The 22,845-nt window shown below is 40.8% G+C and overlaps 1 protein-coding gene across 1 annotated transcript; it reads left to right on the top strand.

The window, feature by feature from the left end:
- Positions 1-1,194: 1,194 nt before the first annotated feature.
- CPLX4 (complexin 4) lies at positions 1,195-19,914 on the top strand. Its single transcript, XM_034442440.3, has 3 exons — positions 1,195-1,522; positions 4,626-4,713; positions 18,558-19,914. Exons 1-3 carry the CDS (start codon positions 1,356-1,358, stop codon positions 18,783-18,785), a joined length of 483 nt encoding a protein of 160 aa, XP_034298331.1. The 5' UTR covers positions 1,195-1,355; the 3' UTR covers positions 18,786-19,914.
- The last annotated feature ends 2,931 nt before the right edge of the window (positions 19,915-22,845 follow it).

Genomic DNA, 22,845 nt, shown 5'->3' with positions numbered 1-22,845 from the left:
CTTTTCTGACACAGTTCTCTTGATGCTATATTTGTTCTGTACATGATCTGCTTTCAATTAACTTTTGGTTTGATTGAAGTCTCTTTCATTCCTCTATTTCCAATTACAAATTAAAAATCCCTGTGTATGAGAATTGGGTTATACAATAGTCTTATCTCACACCTCCTGTGATACCTTACCTTGAACCCATCTGAGTTAGCTCTGTTGCTATGCCATGATTACCAAAGATGAACCGTTGTTTTGATCATCTAATCTTCAAGATTTGCACAAGATCCCAGACTAAATAAACCATACCCACCCATTTAACAGTGTAGGTTAAAGTAGGATTGGCTAGCTTGTGGATCAATAGATCTCAAGACCACAGCCATTTGAGTTTGACAAGATAAAGCAGAGGTCTTCAAACTTGGCAGCTTTAAGAGTTGTGGACTTCAACTCCCAGAATTCTCCAGCCAGCTGTGCTGGAGTTGAAGACCACAAGTCTTAAAGCTGCCAAGTTTGAAGACCTCTGGGATAAAGGATGTTCTTGATTTGACCTGGAGAATAATAATAACCCGGAAGTGATTGCAGTCAAACCTCCAGAGAGATTCGTAGCTGTCATTAACAAATCACTAAAATGTGCTAAATCTTTAGAGATCACAACTGTAGAAAGATACAGAATGTTGTTCTAGCATAAATTTATCAAAATCAATCAAAATATCAAAATATGGGGGAAAATATATTGGAGAGACTTAATGCCAGTGGATAAAATATCCATGAATAAAAGGATTGGTTGTCATTTAAAAGAAGGACCTACACAACCATTCAAATCTCTTTGATCTTTCTAACCTGATTTATTGTTGACCTGTTCCACAAAATTCACATAATCAACCTCGTCCAGCTATTAGAATTCAAACAATAGGGCCATTAGTGGCTTATTTTATGCCTGAATGTATGCGAACAAAGGAAAAACAAATTAGATCTCTAGATTTCTTGTCTCTCTTTCTCCCCCATCTCCGGCCCACCCACCCCTCCACATCTCTTGAAAGAATAAAAATTAGCTTAAGGAATTAATACAAAAAGTAAATACAAAATCTAATGATGTTTCTGCCCCCCTCCCTCCTGGTAATCTGAACCATCTGCCTTGGCCTGCTAAGGAGTACACCGCCTTAATCCAGATTAGAGTTGACGAACTGTTTCTGGCATAGAGTTTTCCCTAATACTGTGCCCTAGAAGAGCTGTTCAGGGCTGTTGAAATTTCATTTGTTGATTGGTTCATTCTTTTTTCCCTTCGGGCTGTGGGTTTCCTGGTGGCGTGGCGTGTTTTTTTTGTTTTTTTTTTACCCCACTTGGCAAGGTGAAAAGAAAAAGGGGAGAACATGGCTTTCTTAATGAAAAGTATGTTGAGTAATCAGGTGAAAAATCTGGGGCTTTCTGGAGGGGGCGAAGAAAAGTCAGAAGAAGCAGCCCCTGCTGACCCAGCTGCAGCAGCAGGAATGACCCGGGAAGAATATGAGGAATATCAAAAGCAGGTGATAGAGGAGAAGTAAGTACCCCTTCCTATGTTTTCAGTGTGTAAACTGATTTAGATTATTTGAATTCACAAGACCAGAAATCCAGGGAGGTAGATGCTTTAATCCCTGTGGATTAAGGTTGTACCACTACTTATTCTCCAGAAGCATTTCTAATTTTCCATAGTAGTATCTCCACAGAAATAGGACCCTTTCCTTTGAATGTTCCTCTTCTTCCAGATTTCTAGGTTGGGGAAAGAGGAATACATAATGCGCCCACGATATTTCCTAAATGTAAACACAGTTACAAGCTTGTTTAGGAATGGAATTTCATAGGTTTCTTTAGTGCTCATCTGAATCAAATACTTTTCAGAATTTTTCTTTTCCTGTATTGGTTGGAATTTTTAAAATTTGTTTTGTGTAAGCTAGTTAAATCCAATAAAGTTAGATTTACTCTATTTTAGAACAAAAGTGCAGAGAAAAGCAACCAGGATGATTAGGGGACTGGAGACTAAAACATAGGAAGAACGGTTACAGGAACTGGGCATGGCTAGGCTAGTGGAGAGAAGGACCAGGGAAGATATGATAGTAGTGTTCCAGTATTTGAAGGGCTGCCACAGAGAGGAAGGGCTCAAGCTATTTTCCAAGGCACTTGAAGGTCAGACAAGGAATAATGGTTGGAAACTGATCAAGGAGAGATTCAACCTAGAAATAAGGAGAAATTTTCTGTCAGTGAGAACAATCAACCGATGGAACAGAAGTTGCCTTCGGAAGTTGTGGGAGCTTCATCACTGGAGGCTTTCAAAAAGAGATTGGACTGCCATTTGTCAGAAATGGTGTAGGGTCTCATGCTTGGGCGGGGGGTTGGACTAGATGACCTACAAGGTCCCTTCCAACTCTGTTAATCTAATCTAATCTAATCTAATCTAAATGGCAACTGTGACATGCCTCTTAAAGTCTAAAAGTACCGTGCTCTTCCTTAAAAAATATTTTTACTCTGATGTTTATATAATGACATAAGAAACTGCCTACAAAATCAATATTTTAAATACCAATTAGTGTTTTTTAGGATATGTGCAATATTAGTATTCTACTGTTAGTCGTAATATTAGTATTAGCACTTGACCAGCAAAACAATAGGAAATAAAATGAAAGCATATCGCTACTACTATTCTAGCTACAAAAATAATTGAATTTCAAGCCTCTAGGACATCATTTCACTAATGATCAATTACATAATGCTTAGCTAAAGCTACACTGTAAGATGATTAGAGGTGAGAGGTTAATGTTCTATGGAATTTGACTCTCCATAGTTATATTTAGTAGTTGTCCTCTTCACAAGATGGGCCTTGATCCACAGGAAATTTTAAGGGAATGTTTTTTCTTTCTTGCATGGGAAAATGAAAAATGTGTCTGGGGAGCAAAATAAATCTGTATCTTTCAAGATCTGGATTCATTAAAATACCTTTCATGAAGTTACTTTGTTTCTACTATGGGTATTTGATTTTAATGGTCAGAAGGTGAAGGAGTCAAGTAGTGTCTTTTCAGATTAGCACGTTTTGCTTATGTCTTTTTTAAATAAAATAAAAGTCACTCCAGAGAGCTTAATCGGAGCTATAAAGTCAGCCGTCCCTCCCACTTTTTCTAAAAGATCAATTTTGTCACAAAATTCAACATAGCGAATTATTCAGACATTAAATGACCCATAAAAGGTTGCAACTCAAGTTCACAGCCTGGAGTAAACCCCCTAGTAGCCCTGTTTCCTGTAACAACTACATTGTCAGTGTTCAACCCATAGCAAGATCATCAAAATATCCCATTAAAAAAGGGTAGATGGTTTAAGGAGCCCTCAAATTATACCTATTGAAATGCTGTGAATTTATATATTGGCAATGTTTTTCCGAAGTGGTTTGCCATTGCTTCCTTCCCAGAGCTGAGAGAAAGTGACTGGCCCAAGGTCACCCAGCTGGCTTTATGTCTAAGGCAAGACTAGAAATCACAGTTGCCCAGTTTCTAGTCTGATGCCTTAACCACTAGACCAAACTGGCACCTGCTGTAACTATTACTTAGCCATAAAACTAATGGCTCAGTTAAAATGCAACTAAACCAGAGAACATGAGCCTGATTTTCAGAACCATAGATTTGTCATTATATAGTTCATTTCAGTTCATAAACTCATTCAAAGACATGAGAAAGCCATAAATATTGGAGCTAGTTCCATACATCTCCTGCTCAGCATTCTAAACCCAATGTCAAATGGACATTCCAATGGAAAGAAAACTTGCTTTCCATCATATGAGGGAACAACAAGTCTTCTTCTCTATTTTTAATTTCATAACTTTAAATGGACACTAAATGAACTGTTGTAAGTCGAGACTACGTGAACTTTGTGTCAGTTGATTGGGAATAGTATTTAGATAAATACAATTTATATTATATTTTAATTGTTAACCACTCAAAATCGCATTGACAAGGCAGGCAGCCATATAAATCAATATAAATAAACAAAGCTCCAGATTTTGAGGGTTCTTCTATTGATGAGTCTTCTAATACAGCAGTGTCAAACTCAAGGCCCGGGAGCCGGATTCGGCCTGCAGGATGCTTAGATCTGCCCATGCGGCCACCCTGGAAATAGCAAAGGACTGGCCCAAGCTCCATTTTTGCTGGCAGAGGGTTTCAGGAGGCTGTCCCAGCCGAAAACGGAGTTCATGAGGGTTGCGCGTGGTCCCCCCGAGCTCCATTTTTGCTGGCAGAGGGTTCTAGGAGGCCATCCCAGCAGACAATAGAGCTCACAAGGGCCGCGCTTGGTCCCCCCGAGCTCCGTTTTCACTGCAGGAGGCCATTACAGCTGAAAACGGAGCTCAGGTTTTTGCTCGCAGAGCTCTTGGGCCACCACAGGCGTCCCCTGACACAAGTGACATCATGCAGGCCATGCCCACCCTGGCCACACCCACCCCGGCACCCTAAGGTCAAACACAACCCTGATGCAGCCCTCAAATCGAGTTTGACACCTCTGTTCTAATAAGATGAATGAATCCAGCGGTTACTTCCAGATGCTCCTTAAGAGTGTCCCTCAGCCTGATGTTTAGCTGGACCTGCTCAGTTGATTCTTACAAAACCTCCCATTTGTGCCTTCAGGATTGAAAGAGATGCAGCTTATGCACAAAAGAAGGCTGGACGAGCTGTTTTGCGGGTTCACTTGCGAGAGAAATACAGACTTCCAAAGGCAAGACCTCTGTCAAAAAATACTGTTTATTACGATCTTGAGAACATATAATATTCTCATAACTCAGTGCAGTGATGAAATCCAAATTTTTTTACTTCTGGTTCTGTGGGCGTGGCTTGGTGGGCATGGTGTGGGTTGGTGGGCGTGGCAGGAAAAGGATACTGCAAAATCTCCATTCCCACCCCACTCTGGGGCCAGCCAGAGGTGGTATTTGCCGGTTCTCCGAACTACTCAAAATTTCCGCTACCAGTTCTCCAGAACCGGTCAGAACCTGCTGGATTTCACCCCTGACTCAATGGTTCTCAAACTTGGCAACTTTAAGATGTGTGGACTTCAACTCCCAGAATTCCCTAGCCAGCATGGGCAATTCTAGGAGCTGAAGTACAGATACAGTGATGTATCTGCTTTGCAATTTATCTTTTCTGTCCTTTCTCAATGACCCCCAAATTTTACATGATATGTAACATGCTGAATGTGCCAGCCAAGACTCGGGTTAGATATCTTTTCAGGAAAGATTTTAAATGGCATTTTATTTGTATTGCAAAAATCCACGGCATAGAGAGAGAAATGGAAATAAAGCCACAAGGCCAGTCAGAACGATGTACAGGTAGACCTTGATTTATGACCACAATTTAGGACCAGAATTTCTGTTACTAAACAAGGTGGTTGTTAAACAAGTTGCCCAATTTGACATTCTTACTTGCCAACACTTATTAAATGAATCACTGTTGTTGTTAAGAGAATCACATCTTCCACTTACAACCACAATTCAGATTGGAACTTTTATTGCTATGGGAGGTGGTGGTTAAGTGATTAGCATCTGATTCTGCAACATTTTTTTTGCTGCAGTCGTTAAGTGAATCACATGGTCATTAAACGAATCTGGCTTCCCCCATTGACTTTGATTGTTAGAAGGTGGCTGGGAAGGAGTGGTGCAGTGGCCTAGAGAAGGAGCTCTCACCTCACAATCAGGAGACTATGAGTTCGATCCTAGGTAGTAGCAGATATTTCTCTCTCTGGGAACAATGAATAAATACCGTATCTACTGTGAGCTCTGCATTGGTGACAGAAAAGGCATCCGGCCAGTAAACACTCTGTTCCATTTAGTTGCCCCGACTCCACCCCAATGTAAGGGAATAAGAATGGAAAGGAATGGAATGGAATGAAATGGAATTCTTTATTGGGCAAGTGTGATTGGACACAGCTGCAACCATTGTCAATACATGCTAATTGTCGAGAGCCCAAATTTTGTGAAGGGAAAAAAAGGGTTATTTCTCTTAATTCTCTCCCCTGGGTTTAGTATTCCCAGGGTGTTATAACCTCTTCTGGCGCTTCTGTTATTGGGCACCCTTGGATCATCGTCTAGCCTTCCCACAAAATTGCTAGCATCTCATACAAGGCCATCAAAATCCCAGTGAGACTTTAGGAAGTTTCAGCATTCTTGCCTGAAATTTTGCAAGCCTACCTGATTTCTAAAAATTGTTTTATTTTATTGTGCATCCAGGGTTAAGCTTCTTAAGCATGCTTTATGGTCAGAACCTGACTTACACAGGTAGTTCTTAATTTAGGACCAAAATTAAAATCAGAATATTGGTTACTAAGCAAGGCAGTTGTTAAATGAATCATGCCCAATGTTATGTCTTTTTTTGCCATGGCTGTTAAGGGAATCACTGCAATGAAGTGAATCATGCAGTCATGAAGCAAATATAGCTTTCCCTATTGACTTTGCTCGTCAGAAGCTAGTTGGGATCACAGATGGACTATCACATGATCTTGGGATGCTGCAACTGTTTAAAATACATACCGTGTTTCCCCGAAAATAAGACCCTGTCTTATATTTTTTTGAACCCTGGGATAAGCACTTGGCCTTATTGCCATGCTCTCAAAAGCCCAATTGGGCCTGTGGTGGCTTGCTCCTGGTTCGCGCTGGTTCGCAAGAACCGGTAGTAAAAAGTAGTAGTTCGGAGAACCAGTAATAACATTAGCTGGCCACGCCCCCTAACCAGTCCCCAGCCCGGTTGCCACTCGCTTACCCTGCCCACCTCATCAGAGGCTTTTTTTTTTTCCTTTTAAAAGCATTTTTTCTACAACCTCTTCGGCCGAAAAAATGCTTTTAAAAGTTAAAAAAAAAAAGCTTCTGATGATTTCGCGGCTCAGCTGGGATCGTCAGAGGCTTCTGAAAGCATTTTTTTCTGCAATCTCTTCGGCCGAAGAGGTTATAGAAAAAAAAATGCCTTTAAAAGCCTCTGGCGATCCTAGCTGAGTTGCCTGATCATCAGAGGCTTTTAAAAACATTTTTTTCTGCAACCTCTTAAGGTTGTAGAAAAAATGCTTTTAAAAGTTAAAAAAAAAAATGGTTGGCCATGGCCACCCAGTCACATTACCCCCCACCAAGCCACGCCCACAGAACCAGTAGTAACAAATTTTAGAACCCACCCCTGAATTGGGTTTGTTATCAGGGGATGTCTTATTTTAGGGGAAACAGGGTACTGGTTGCCTCCTCTGTTGACCTTCTTTTATCTGCTTAATCAGTTTGACTTGAACAATAATTGGTTCGGTTTTTTTGAAAGTGTTTCTTGCAATGTTCGCTTTTTACATTGCTTTTCCATTTCGAAGGTAACAGAAATAAAATTTGCAAATGGAGAAATGTTACACTCTTATCCGAGAGCAATTGCCACTGAAGTTACTCCTGATTAGACAAACATTGAACTGCATTGTGAGAAAAGACACCAAAAAGATTGTAGACCATGTGTAAAAGGGCAGCTATAAGGAAGCCCATCTACAGTCCGAGAAACAAGGTAGCCTCTTCCCTCCCCATCTCTACTCATCTTACTCCTGTCTAAATACTACTCCCTATTGTAATTTAGGGTTCTTTTTTTTATTGATTTTTTAATGACATTCATGCCATTAATATGTAGGTCCTTGTAGGCCCGCCATTCAAGTTCTCACAACTTTTTGGTATAGAGACAGATATACATATGTAGCAGGGGTGAAATCCAGCAGGTCCGGAGAACCGGTAGCGGAAATTTTGAGCAGTTCGGAGAACTGGCAAAGACCATCTCTGGCTGGCCCCAGAGTGGGGAGAGAATGGGGATTTTGCAGTATCCTTCCCCTGGAGTGAGGTGGGAATGGAAATTTTTCAGTATCCTTCTGCTGCCACGCCCACCAAGCCACACCACACCAAGCCATGCCCACAGAACCAGTAGTAAAAAAATTTGGATTTCACCACTGATATGTAGATACTTAACGTTAGAGTAGCTATTGATCAATATATCTTTACTTGACCTAGTGTTTCTTAAATTTGGCAACTTTAAGATGTGTGGGCTTCCAATTCCCAGAAATCCTCAGCCAGCCAAGCTGGATGGGGATTCTGGGAATTGAAGTCCACACATCTTAAAGTTGCTAAGGTTTGGGGTGGGGGGCGAGAAAATGACCTGGGCCATCCTTTCCTAATCTTCTGCCCTTCAGATATGTTGTTGGTAGAACTATTAAGATTCTCCCTCTTTGGGAATTTGGCAGATGATTTTTTCAGCGCTCCAGATATTATTGGAATCATCCACCATGCTAAAACCATTTACTGTGCCTTTGAAAATTAAGGGTTTTTTTTTCCCCAAGAGGAACTAATCTGAAATGCTTTAATATAAATAGTGCAGGAATCAGGAGAGAATCATTTAAATGGAAGACACAAACAGTCTGGCGTATACAAAGGGGCATAATGAATAAGGATAGTCCTCAACTTATGATCACAATTGAGCCCAAAATTTCTGTTGTTAAGCGGGACATTTGTTAAGTCTTGGTAGTACAGTGGTCTAAGGCACCCTGTTATTAAGCTGGTTATTAAGACCAGATGCCTGCAATTACTGCAGGTTCGAATCTCGCCAAGGCTCAAGGTTGACTCAGCCTTCCATCCTTTCTAAGGTAGGTAAATTGAGGACCCAGATTGTGGGGGCAATAAGCTGACTTTGTATAAACATACAAAAAGGATGAAGGCTATTGCTTAGCGCATTGTAAGCTGCCCTGAGTCTCCAGAGAAGGGCGGCATATAAATTAAAAAAAAAAGTGAGTTTTTCCCCATTTTACGACTTTTCTTGTCACCGTTGTTAAGTGAATCACTGCAGTGGTTAAGTTAGTCACACGGTTGTTAAGTGAATCTGGCTTCTCCATTGACTCTGCTAATCAGAAGGTCACAAAAGGGGATCACATGACCCTGGGACACTGTAACCGTCATAAATGAATGAATTTTGATCCCTTGACCATGGGATTCCTGCAATGTGTGAAAAACAGTTGTAAGTCACTTTTTCAATGTGATAACTCCAAACGGTCACTAAATAATCTGTTGTAAATTGAGGGCTATCTGTAATGAATAGATCTTGGACTGGGGATACGTGAGGTTAGACTCCTCAGCTTCACCTAGCCTCTCAGAGTTACTCTGGGGATAAAATGGATTTGTTTCAGTGGTGAAATCCAAATTTTTTTACTACCGGTTCTGTGGGTGTGGCTTGGTGGGCGTGGTGTGGCATGGTGGGTGTGGCTTGGTGGACGTGGCAGGGGAAGGATACTGCAAAATCCCCATTCCCTCCCCACTCCAGGGGAAGGATATTGCAAAATCTCCATTCCCACCCCACTCTGGGGCCAGCCAGAGGCGGTATTTGCCGGTTCTCTGAACTACTCAAATTTTCCACTACCGGTTCTCCAGATCCTGTCAGAACCTGCTGGATTTCACCCCTGATTTGTTTCCATAATTCTATCTTGAATTTCCTGGAAAAATACAATAAGAAGTCTATTTTGCTAACTCATAAAAATGGAGACAGCATGCTGTGGTTACAACAATGCCTGTTAAACATTTTGCGCAGATGTTTCAAGAGGTACTTAGGAAGCCATAATATGAAGCCATTGAAAAGTGCAAGATGTAAAGCTTAAGGGTATTAAGGGCAGTCTTACATGACAAAACATGTCCTCAATGAGCCCATTAAATCCTATTAATGGGATTGTCAGGAAAGATTTGTCATTGGAAAGATGTTTTCATCCATGAATCGTGTAGCTTGTTCCTAAGTGAAGCTTACCATGTTGATCAAATTGCTTCCCCACCCCCACCTCCTTGATTGGGAATGGTGGGAAATATCTGCTATCTAACCGAGCTGTGCTTGCTCCAAAAACGATTTTTTAAAAATGCTTTGATGTGCAGGAAGCAGGAAAGTAGCAGCTCTTTAAAGCAACTGCATCTTTTTGCAGAGTAGGGCACCTGCCTACTCCATAATGATGCAGCAGCTTTAAAGATGAAGCAGCTTTTGCATCTGGCCAAATATGAGATTATTATGTCCCAAAGTCATGATTGTCCCCAACTAGTCACAGGGCTTTAATTGCTAGAGATTGTATTCCTAAATTCTATACTAAAAGAATTAGTAGTAGAAGGTATAACTGGACCTCTATAAAGTAGATCAGAGAAAGTAGGAATGAGAATGGGGGAGGGAGGGAGGATGGAAGGGAGGGAGGGAGAGGCCATGATCACTGTACAATGCCCTTCAAGAGCTGGATCGGGGGTGAAATGTAAAATTTGTTACTACCGGTTTTGTGGGTGTGGCTTAGTGGGGGGAGTAATGTGACTGGGTGGGTGTGGCCAACTTTTTTTAAAAAAACTTTTAAAGGATTTTTTCTAATGCTTTGAAAAGCCTCTGCCGATCAGGCAACTCAGCTGGGATCATCAGAGAGGCTTTTTAAAAAATGCTTTGAAAAGCCTCTCTTCAAAGCATTTTTTTCCCACCTCTTTGGCCAAGAGGTTGCAGAAAAATATGCTTTGAAAAGCCTCTGAACATCCCAGCTGAGCCGCGCGATCATCAGAGGCTTTTTTTTTTTCTTTTAAAAGCATTTTTTGTTGGAAGAGGTTGTAGAAAAAATGCTTTTAAAAGTAAAAAAAAAAAAACCTCTGATGATCGTGCAGCTCAGCTGGGCATGGTGGGGGTGTGGGGCGGCGCAGGGATTTTTGCTACTGGTTCTCCGAACCACCCACCGCCATCGCTACCGGATTGGGCGATCCGGTCCGAACCGGGAGCATTTCACCCCTGAGCTGAATAGCTTGGCCAATTCCTTAACTACAGATAGTCCTCAATTTATGAGCACAACTGGGACCAGTAGTTCTCTTGCTAAGAGATGTGATTGTTAAGCGAGTCACTGCCGTTTTGAGTAAATCCAGCTTGTTGAAAGCTGGCTGGGAAGGCTGCAAATCATGCTTATGTGACCACAAGATGCTGCAACCATTGTAAATGCAGTCATTAAACAAGTCACCACGGTTGTTAAATGAATCCAGTTTTCCTCATTGTTTTTTTTACTGGCCGGAAGCCAAGTGGGAAGGGTACAAATCGGATCCTGTGACCACAAGATGCTGCAATGGACATAAATCTAAGCTGGTTGCCAAGCACCTGAATTGCATCCACATGACAATAATCATGGTGCAACAGCCATAACTTTTTCAGTGCCAGTGTAACTTTAAACCACCATTCAAACAAATGGTCATAAAATGAAGATTATTTGAAGCTATTTCTTTCTAGCATGTATTTCCAAACCGCAATTTGAAGACATGAAGGCAGATAACAGCTACTTTCAGGGGAACTTTACAGCTTCTTCTTTTTTCCCCCACTGTAAGCATTTTTATTGAGTTATAGCAGGGGTGAAATGCTCCCGGTTCGGACCGGATCACCTGATCCGGTAGTGATGGCGGCGGGTGGTTTGGAGAACCTGTAGCAAAAATCCCTGCGCCCCCCACCCCCACCATGCTCAGCTGAGCTGCACAATCATCAGAGGCTTTTTTTTTTTTACTTTTAAAAGCATTTTTTCTACAACCTCTTCCGACGAAAAAATGCTTTTAAAAGTTAAAAAAAAACATCTCTGATGATCACGCGGCTCAGCTGGGATCGTCAGAGGCTTTTCAAAGCATTTTTTTCTGCAACCTCTTGGCCAAAGAGGTGGTTAACAAAATGCTTTGAAAAGTCTCTGACGATCCCAGCTGAGTTGCCTGATCGCCAGAGGCTTTTCAAAGCATTAAAAAAAAAAGTTTTTTTTTTTAAAAAAGTTGCCCATGCCCATCCAGTCACATTACCCACCACCACCAAGCCACGCCCATAGAATCGGCAGTAACACATTTTACATTTCACCCCTGAGTTATAGAGTATTATAAAATACAAAAGTAAAAGAGCCGTGAGGGTGGGAGGGGAAAGTGGGAAGAGAAGGGAGAAAAGATGGGTGTGGGGGGAAGAAAAAGAAGCATTGACTTCCCACTCTCTCTGTTACAGAGAGAATAAGGCATTAACATCAAATCACAACTTTTTGCATTTCCATAATCGTCTAAACAAGCCATTTCTGTAAAGATCTATCAGTCTAATCTGCGAAACCCAAAGTCAGGGTTTCATTCTTTTCCACATCGAGCACGAAGTTCAGAAGCGGTCTCCATGTGGAAACAAAAAATACTTATGTGTTGTGGCCCCACCCTCTGAGCCTATCTCATCGGAGGAAGAAAGCTCCGAACATGAGGAAGAGGAGTCAGCCAGGCCTCCCTCTCCAGGCCCCTCCCCTCTGGCACTGTCTCAGGTGCCAGCCGAGGGAGAGGAGATTAGCCAGGAGCCAGGTGTCTCGGATGAGAGCGAAGGAGAGCCGTCATTCCTGGATGCACGCCAACGAAGGCGTGATAAACGGTTGCAGCAGTTAAGGAGGCGTGCTAGGGATTAGAACTGAATCACTGGACCACACCCCAGAGACTATATAAGAGAGGGTGGTGGCTGGTAAAACTCCGTGACGAACAAAAACGAACTTTGGCTAGTCACTTGAACAACGTCTGAAGCTGCCGAAAGGGATATTGTTTTGCTGGACTATTTGCAATGCGTATGTAATTTATGTTATCTGTTGCAGTAAAAGCTCTTGGCAGACGGTGATTATATTGCTGCCAAGTTTGAGATAATGACCTGTGTGCGTGCCAAGTACTTTCTTAACCCTCGGCTGGCTGTGTTTGTGTGTGTGTGTGGACGGGGACAGATCATCATGTTCTTTTCTTTAATCAAAGTGGTCGATTTTGCCATTTCAGCCAATTCCATCAACTTTGGCAACCATTTGTCCATAGTAGGAATCGAAGTGTCCTTCCATTTTTATGCATACAATAGTCTTCTGCTGCCAACATATATAGTAACAAAGTTCCAAATATTTTCTCCAGTTCTTTTTCCATTAGGCCCAAAAGGACAAGTTCTGATTTCATTTTTATTTCCATTGTCAAAATTTTCTGTATTACAATATGAATCATACTCCAAATTTTTTTTGCTTTATAACATGTCCACCATATATGATAAAAAGCTTTTACACTTCCAACATTCATCTGACATACCTTTATACATCTTGGATAACTTATCTGGTGTTAAATATCAACGATACATCATTCTGTAGAAATTTTCTTTTAGATTATAATTTAATGTAAATTTTAAACCCTTTGTCCACATATTTCCCCATTGTTCAAGCATCACATTATAGCCAAAATTCCTTACAATTTCTTAAAGGATCTCTAAATAATTCTTCCCTCCAACCAGGTAGACTTGGTGGGAAGTATAGTCCAGGGGTCTGTAACCTTAAACACTCAAAGAGGCATTTGGACCCGTTTCCCACAGAAAAGAAAACACCGGGAGCCACAAAACCCTTCCTGTGCCTGATTATTTCTTGAGCGGCCACAAAACTAGCCTATGTAGTTGAATTAAACGTTCTCTTTTCTTCTGAAACTTTTCTTTTCTTGGATTTATCCATGGTTGGCCTACCGGAGGTTGAATAAATCGCGTGCTGGCGGGTGTCGCACATTGGCGGTTGTGATGCATATTTTGAGTGACAGGGAGCCACAGCAGAGGGGTGAAAGAGCCACACGTGGCTCCAGAGCCGCAGGTTGCTGACCCTTGGTATAGTCCAACACAACTGTAAGACAGCAGGTTAGGGAAGGCAGCTGTAGGTAACCGCAATTTATAACACAGTTTAGCTTGGAACATCTGGTCTTTACATATATTTTAAATAAAAGGGCAGCTATAACTTTTGACATTGCTTTTCCAAATTTGGTGCCCAGCAAATGCTAACAAGGCCCATAAATTCTAGCCATTAGGGTAGGAACCAGAATAAGAGTTGGAGGGGACCTTGGAGGTTTTGTAGCCCAACCTCCTGCTCAGGCAGGAAACTCTGTACTATTTCAGACAAATGGTTGTCCCATCTCTTCTTAAAAATTTACAACATTCAAAAGTTCTGGAGGCAAGTTGTTCCACTGATTAATTGTTCTGTCAGGAAAGTTTTAGGTTAGTTCTTTCCATGATTAGTTTCCATCCATTGCTGCTTGTTCTGCCTTCAAATGATTTAGAGAATAGCTTGACCCCCTCTTTTCTGTGACAGCTCCTCAAACATTGGCACCCCAGTCGTTCTCTTTGTTCGTCTAGACCAGAGGTCTTCAAACTTGGCAGCTTTAAGACGTGTGGACTTCAACTCCCAGAATTCTCCAGCTATGCTGGCTGGAGAATTCTGGGAGTTGAAGTCCACACGTCTTAAAGCTGCCAAGTTTGAGGACTCCTGGTCTAGATATACCCAGTTTTATTTTATTTTATTTTAATTTATTTTATTTTATTTTATTTTATTTTATTTGTCAAGAACGTACTAGATAATATATATAAGTATAAGCATGAACTGAATACATAAAATAGATACGAATAGAGGAAACATTAGGACAGGGACGGTAGGCACGCTGGTGCTCTTATGCACACCCCTTACTGTTCATCATATGTTTTAGCCTCCGGCCCTTTAAACATCTTTGTTGCTCTTCTCAGCATTCTTCTAGAGCAGAGGTCTTCAAACTTGGCAGCTTTAAGACTTGTGGACTTCAACTCTCAGAATTAGCTGGCTGGAGAATTCTGGGAGTTGAAGTCCACAAGCTTTAAAACTGCCAAGTTTGAGGAGCCCTGTTCTAGAGTGCCAACATCTTTTTTATATTGTGGTGACCAAAACTGGATGCAGTATTCCAGATGTCGTCTCACCAAGACAGTGTATAGCAGTATTAATACTTCACATGATCTTGATACTATTCCTCAGTTGATGCAGCCTAGGACTGCATTGGCTTTTCTTTCTTCTGACTGTCTCAGTCAGTTGATGAAGTTAATGAGATTGCTTTGGAGTCTTCTCCAAACTTATCCTTCTCTCCAAATAATGACATGCAATCAAAGGTGGGCTTCAAATAATTTAACAACCAGTTCGCCTCAGCACCAAAAATATGAGCGTGTGGCTTAAAAAACGCAGCTAAATAGGACACAACTACTGGTTCGCGCTGAACCCACCCTTGCATGCAGTCATTATTTCTGTAGATGACTTTTCTCCAAAGACGGATCATCTAAGGAGCTAATGAGAAGATGTAGGTTTTTAAGCTTGGCATCCTCTTGACTGATCCAGTTGGACCAAGCTGGAATCTTGACATTTTCCCCTCCCCATATAGAATAGAATAGAATAGAATTCTTTCTTGGCCAAGTGTGATTGGACACACAAGGGATTTGTCTTGGTCCATACGCTCTCGGTGTACATAAAAGAAAAGATACATTCGTCAAGAATCATAAGGTACAACACTTAATGATAGTCGTAGGGAACAAATAAGCAATCAAATCATATTAGGAAACAGTCAATCAATAAATCGTAAGGATAGCAACAAGGTTACAGTCATACAGTCATAAGTGGAGGAGATGGGTGATAGGAACAATGAGAAGATTAATAGTAGTGCAGACTTAGTAACTAGCGTTGAGAGAATTATTTGTTTAGCAGAGTGATGGCCTTCGGGAAAAAACTGTCCTTGTGTCTAGTTGTTCTGGTGTGCCATGCTCTATAGCATAGTTTTGAGGGTAGGAGTTGAAACAATTTATGTCCAGGATGTGAGATGTAAGTATTTTCACAGCCCTCTTTTTGACTCGTGCAGTATACAGGTCCTCAATGGAAGGCAGGTTGGTAGTAATTGTTTTTTCTGCAGTTCTAATTATCCTCTGAAGTCTTTGTCTGTCTTGTTGGGTTGCAGAACCAAACCAGACAGTTATGGAAGTGCAGATGAATAAACTAATCACATTGGTGACATTACTACAGGTAATCCTCAATTTTACAACCATAATGGAGCCCAAAATTTCTGTTGCTAAGTGAGAAATTTGTTAACTGAGGTTTTTTACGACCTTTCCTGCTACAGTGGCTACAGTGGAATCACTGCAGTTGTTAAGTTAGTGATGTGGTTGTTAAGTGAATCTGCCTTCCCCATTGACTTTGTGTCAAGTTTCCAAAAGATGCCCTAATTAATTCATGAGCCATGATCCAAACTTCAAAGGAAATATAGTCATTTATTAGGAGCAACATTCCGGCAATACTCGGATGCAGTCAGGACTGATCCCAAGTAGATTTACGTTCCCCTATGACGCTGTCTCTCCCCTCCCCCCTGGCCATGTCATAAATCACATTCTCCGATTAACCACTTTGGCTGGTTGTGAAACCTAACACCCTCCTTCTGATTGCGGTCAGAAAGAATGTATGGAATTCACTTCAGTTCTCCCTCCCTCCTGCTCATGGCAACTTGAAAGCTTTGCAAGTTGACACTTTGCTTGTCAGAAGGTCACAAAAGGGGATCATATGACCCTTGAACATTGCAACAGCCATAAATAGGAGTCAGTTGCCAGTTTTGAATACCTGACCATGGGGACGGCACACCAGTTGCACATGTGAAAAATGGTCATAAGTAACTTTTTTCAGTGCTGTTGTAACTTTGAATGGTCACTAAATTAATTGTTGTAAGTCGAGGATTACCTGCAATTTCTCCTCTGAAGCAGTAATGAAATCCAATTTTTTTTACTATCGGTTCTGTGGGCGTGGCTTGGTGGGCGTGGCTTGGTGAGCATGGCAGGGAAAGGATACTGCAAAATCCCCATTCCCTCCCCACTCCTGTGGGAAGGATATTGCAAAATCTCCATTCCCACCTCACTCTGGGGCCAGCCAGAAGTGATATTTGATGGTTCTCCGAACTACTCAAAATTTCCACTATTGGTTCTCCGAATTGCTCAAAATTTCCACTATCGGTTCTCCGAACTGCTCAAAATTTCCACTACCAGTTCTTCAAAACCTGTCAGAACATGCTGGATTTCACCCCTGCTCTGAAGTAACTGCAAAGGCGCGCAGAGGTTGTGTCAGACCAATTCTCTTTGGCTGCCAGTAAAAATTCATCTAGAAAATCCACCATCTCAGGATGTTGAGATCAACAGAAAGAGAGTTATTATCTTTTTATGAACAAATAATGCCCTTTACATGGTGTAGCAAGTGGATTAAATAAAATGGAACGTTACCTTGGTAAATTTAAGAGAAAACACTTTCACTGTATTATTATAGAATCTGATCTGTCCATAGCCAGGAATTGTCTTCTCTGGTGATATGATGTAGTGGAAACAATATTGGACTGTTACAGGAGACTGGATTGGAAGAGGAATGTCAGAAAAAGAGATTCAAAATGAGTCTAATTTAAGGCTGAAATTTGATTGGCTGCCATGTCACACTGGAGTTCTCCTTCTTTGCAAAGACTTTTCATGAGCAATTAAGTTATATATGTCCCGGTTCTCACCTAGATTTTATGCATGGCTGGGCAGAACTAATCTTTGTTTTAAAATAATCCGTGTTCCTCTAATCATAAGAAGAAACACAGCAGGCTTTTCGGCTAGGCAGTTCTGATGTAGTGCATGAAACAAACTATATAATCTGGATTATTCTCCTCGAGAGAAAGAAATTATTCTCCATTGACTTTGCAGTCCTGAAATCTCTCATTTTAAATTTGATCTGGCCCTACTGCTTTTTTCCCCCAAACCTGAAGTTTATTCTATTTTTTATAACATTTTGCATAGCATTTTATGCACTTTTCTTGTAAAACTCCAGCTGGAACAGCGTACCCCTTCCAGATCAGATTGGCCCCTATTCTGCTGGACTTTTGCAAAGTGTTGAACACCCAGATTTTGGGGGTCCAGGAGGTTAGATCGCCCACTGAAAAGTCTCTGTGAATTGTTTTGTTGGGCTTGGTTTCTGATGACCACTGTTGGTTTTTCATTCTTTGCTAATATTATTTTTATTGTTTTAATATGTTGTTTGTTCTACATTCATGACATGTCTAATACATTACACATGTAGTATGGCTATATTATTTTTATCCTTCTCATCTGTTCCACTACTTTCCCTATTGGTATCATTATTATGATTGTTATCCTTTATTCTTATAATTATTATTGCTTGTTGTTTTGCATGTACACTGAATTTGCACTGATACAAATTCCTTGTGTGTCTAATCACATTTGTTTCTCTTCTCTTCTCCTCTCTTCTCTTCTCTTCTCTTCTCTTCTCTTCTCTTCTCTTCTCTTCTCTTCTCTTCTCTTCTCTTCTCTTCTCTTCTCTTCTCTTCTCTTCTCTTCTCTTCCCTTCCCTTCCACTCCACTCCACTCCACTCCACTCCACTCCACTCCACTCCACTCCACTCCACTCCACTCTATTCCTAGTCTAGTCTAGTCTAGAGTGCCCATACAAATTCACATTGGGTATTAACTTCTACACATGCTAATTAAGACACAAGAACTGTTAAAATATAGTAGAATTCCTAAGTAAGTTTGCAAATAATTGCTCCTTCAAGAACTGTTTCCCCAGTCTCATATATCTTAGTTTGGCCTACAGAATTTATTTTTTCTTCTCTTAGAATTTTAACACCTTTTTTAAAAAAAAATGTAGTTAGCAAGGGAGCTAACAAGCTTCCCATCCATATATATGAATTCTTATTTTTCTTTTGCTTCCTTTCTCAGAGTGAATTGGATGAGACTCAGATTCAGTTGGGTGGAGATGACGTGGACTTGCCAGACGACCTCCAGAAGATGGTAGCAGAGGATCAAGAAGAAGAAGAAGACAAAGATACTCTTTTAGGACAGCTTCAGAACATCCAGAATATGGACGTGGATGCTATCAAAGAAAAAGTCCAAGCGACTTTCACTGATATTAAGCAGTCAGCTGAGCAAAAATGTTCTGTAATGTAGTGAAGACATTTCACAAGACCTAGGTACAAACGTCCATAGAAGTGGATGGCTAGCGGGACCACAGCAACAACTGGTGCTGCTGCTTACTCATCACACCTTCCCTCTTAATGAAAAATGGTGTTTTGTTTTCTTTTTTTCCAGATAACATTAAAAACGGCCATTGAGGGAAGTCATGATGGTGATAATGTGATTTCCAATTTTGTAGATTATTATTATCCATTTCTGTACCCCTTTGCTCACATACAGTGTGTAGCACCATTTGCAAATACTTTGCACCAGGGGTGGGTTCTAAAATTTTTTACTACCTGTTCTGTGGGCGTGGCTTATTTTGTGGGCGTGGCTTGATGGTCATGTGACAATTCTTTAGGATTTAGCAGAGGTACTGGTCTACCAGGCTTTTAACTGCTTGCAGAGCTGTACCGGTCTACCCATTTATTTTTGCAGGCACTGGTCTACTCATGTATTTTTGCAGGCACTGATCTACTCATGTATTTTTGCAGGCACTGGTCTACTCATTTGTTTTCTTTTAACACTGATCAGCTGTAGGGCGGCCCTTTCAAGCCCCGCGGCAAGAGTTTAAACAGTTTTTTTCCCTCTAGCCATCAGCTGGGACTCAGGAGGCAGCAATAGATTGGGGGTGGAGCCAAATAAAAGATAAGAATAATGCAGGGGGGCAGGGGGGCAGAACCGGTTCGGTGACATCATATCGTCACTGCTACTGGCTCGGGAGAACCGGGCCAAACCGGGAGGAACCCACCACTGCTTTGTACTAATATGTAGCAGTTCAAGCATCAAATCCAGAAAGTACTTTTGTTACTTTGATGCAAATAAACAAGTATCACAATGAACAAAATATTCTTCAACAAGCACTCAAAGATTGCATTTTACTTATATGATGCAAGAACCGTTTTTCTGAGGGGTGTGTTGCATCTTTGTGTGTCTGTGCTCACACATATATTTGTACACGTGTGTGTGGTCTGTGTGTCTGTGTGTGGTTTTGTCTGTATCCATCCATCTGTGACTAGGAACTAAAAGCAGTGAAAGTGAACTCAATTAAAATGAAGAAGGAATAGACGGTGAAAATTACTATATTGACAAGTACTGTAATAAAAACATTTTTTTTCTTCTATTAGTGAACTGATTATCTGATTATATACAGTCTTCACACTTTTTAAAATCTTAATGTCTGAATTCTATAGGGTTCATTCCCAGGTAAATTCATATTTGCAGCTGTTGCTACAATTATTTTCCCACTTAAATTAAAAAACATAAACCATAAATAATTATATTTCCAGCATTCTGGTAATGTATTTTTTTAGATCCCTTTATGTAGAATACTCTTTGGGACAGAATTTTGTTACCCATACATTAACATATTAATTGTTGTGTGTACCACTCCTCCCTCAGGATCTCTGTATTATTTTAAATAGATTATACTGTTGTTTTAATCCATGTAAGACCCCCATTCGCAAGTGTGCACTTGAAAAAATTAAATTCATGCATAAATTCTGTTTTATTAAGGGGAGGAAATGTTATAAATGAAACTGATAAAAATATGCAACATATTAGACTTCTTTTTCTGTAACTTCATTGATACAGGCTCTATCTCTCATTTCAAGCAATTTTGAAGATCAAAATGCAACAACTTCCACCAAAACATTTTGCTCCATTTTTTTCTTAATTAGATAAGTTTATTGTCCTCTATCTCCCTCTAGTGTCAATCGTTCAAAGTTCCATGATCATGTTTCCTCTTTAAAAACAGCCCCAAACTACCACCATTTCCCACGGGAGGAATTCTTCTAGTTAACTCAAAACTATAATTCCAAATCCATCTAAACTTAATCCATAGTTAAGTTTCTAAAAATCCATATTCTAAGCACTCCTTTTCTATTTAATAAAAATATTTTTTCAGAACTTTTAAAATTGTATTTAAAACTCTTTCTCCAAGGAGAAAGCAACCTACCCAATGTATGCAGTAAGAAATTGCCAGTCTGAAGGGTCCTAATATTTCCTGTTTAGTAAAAGAAATGCTCAAAAAGTGATTAAGAAATTAAACTTGGTTGAGTTTTATGTCTTTAAAAGGCTACATTACAAATGTGACCCTGATGATATTCCTTAGCTCCCAGCCATTCAATTTATAAGCCAATCACAAATAGCAATAGCACTTAGACTTATATACTGCTTCATAGTGCTTTACAGCCCTGTCTAAGTGGTTTACAACATCAGCATATTGCCCTCAACAATCTGGATCTTCATTTTACTGACCTCAGATGGATGAAAGGCTGAGTCAACCTTGAGACAGTCAGGATCGAACTGCTAGCAGTCGGCAGAATTAGCTTGCAATACTACATTCTAACCACTGTGTTACCATGGCTCTTATAATCACAAAACAACGATTCCTGTAATCTACTCACAAGGAGCAGCTGCCCGAAGTCATGTGGGTTATCTCAATGATCTCTCCTTCCTGTGAAAATTTTTTTCCAGTACAGATCAAGCATCCAGCTGAGGTTTTCATTATAAGCAATGTCCTACTACCTGCAGGACATCAGCTCACCGTAGCTCTTGCCAGAAGTTGAAAAATACGCAACATTTTAGGCTGATGGACATCACTAGGCTTTTGAAATACATCTTGGGTGCTTTGACAGAATAGCAGACCTGGTGGATGCAGCCATTCATTTAGTAGAATATAACCTTGCCACCTTCCTAGACTCACTGATCTCTCCTAGGTCAAGCTTACCTTTGTTATGTAATGTTTTCTGGAAAGGTAATGACTCTTCTAAATGAGGCTGAGTTGCAACAATTCACCGTTTTAATCTTTTGAGGATATCTACAGGATATATGAGTCCATACAAATGATGGTGGTAAAGTCTAGCAACTTGTCTTTCTTTCTTTCTTTCTTTCTTTCTGTCTTCTTTCCTTCCTTCCTTCCTTCCTTCCTTCCTTCCTTTCTCTCTCTCTCTTTCTTCCTCCTTCCTTTCTTTCTCTCTTTCTTTCTTCCTCCTTCCTTTCTTTCTCTCTTTCTTTCTTTCTTCCTTCCTTCCTCCTTCCTTCCTTTCTCTCTCTCTCTCTCTTTCTTTTTTTCTTTTTTACATGATACTTAAGTGGATGAGATCAGTGGTGGGATTCAAATAATTTAACAACTGGTTCACCCAGGGTCAAGTTGGCTGTTGTGGGAGGCGTGGCCTATCCCTGTATTCCAGCTCTCCTGCAAATCTGAGACAAGCCTCCCGTGATGGCCAACCTGACCCTGAGTGAACCAGTTGTTAAATTACGCCCACCCCCGCTATCAAAGTGGATCCTGGCACGGCAACAGAGCTGCCGGCACGAGGGAAGAAGGAGTATGGAGAAGAAAGAGGGTAACTGGCCTTCTCCTTTCCTCGTACCGGCTGCTCTGTTGCCGATTTCTCTATTGCAGCACAGTGCAGTGCCCAGGATCCACTTTGATAGCCGGGGGGTGGTGTGTAATTTAACAACCGGTTCACCCAAACCAGTGCGAACCGGCTGAATCCCACCACTGGATGAGATGCTCTGGTACAAAAAAAGTAGATGGCTGCCTCTTCTGAAAACAGAGGTTGATCATCCAGAGTTCCTTGGGTGGCCACAATTCAATTGTTGTTACCAGCAGGTTCTCTTCACATTCTTTTAAAAACTACCATTCTCCATAAAATAAATACTTGAATAAATGTTATTACTTACAGAGTAGCTATATTAAAATATCATTAGTTTCATTTCTATTTTCATTATGTGGTTGTATTTTATCTTATTGTTAATTCGACTTAAACACTGGATGGAAGATGGATTCAGCCAGTAGTGGGTTGCTCCCGGTTCAGTCCGGTTCTATAGAACCGGTAATAAAACTGACGGGAGGCTCCGCCCACCCACCACGACATCATCATGGGTGATCTGCGGATGCGCAGAAGTGCACGCGTGCTCCCGTTGCGAACTGGTAGTAAAGGTAAGTAGAACCCACCCCTGGATTCAGCACATTAAGGAAGACAACATAAATACGGGAAGTGGTAGTCCCATAGCCATTTTCACTTCATTTAACCAACTTTCATGA

The sequence above is a fragment of the Pantherophis guttatus genome, chromosome 2 (genome assembly GCF_059756535.1).
Source record: "Pantherophis guttatus breed Tessera chromosome 2, ASM5975653v1, whole genome shotgun sequence".
In the NCBI taxonomy this organism is placed as follows: domain Eukaryota; kingdom Metazoa; phylum Chordata; class Lepidosauria; order Squamata; family Colubridae; genus Pantherophis; species Pantherophis guttatus.
Note: the sequence above shows the minus strand (reverse complement) of the source record. Positions and strands in the feature narration are given on the sequence as shown.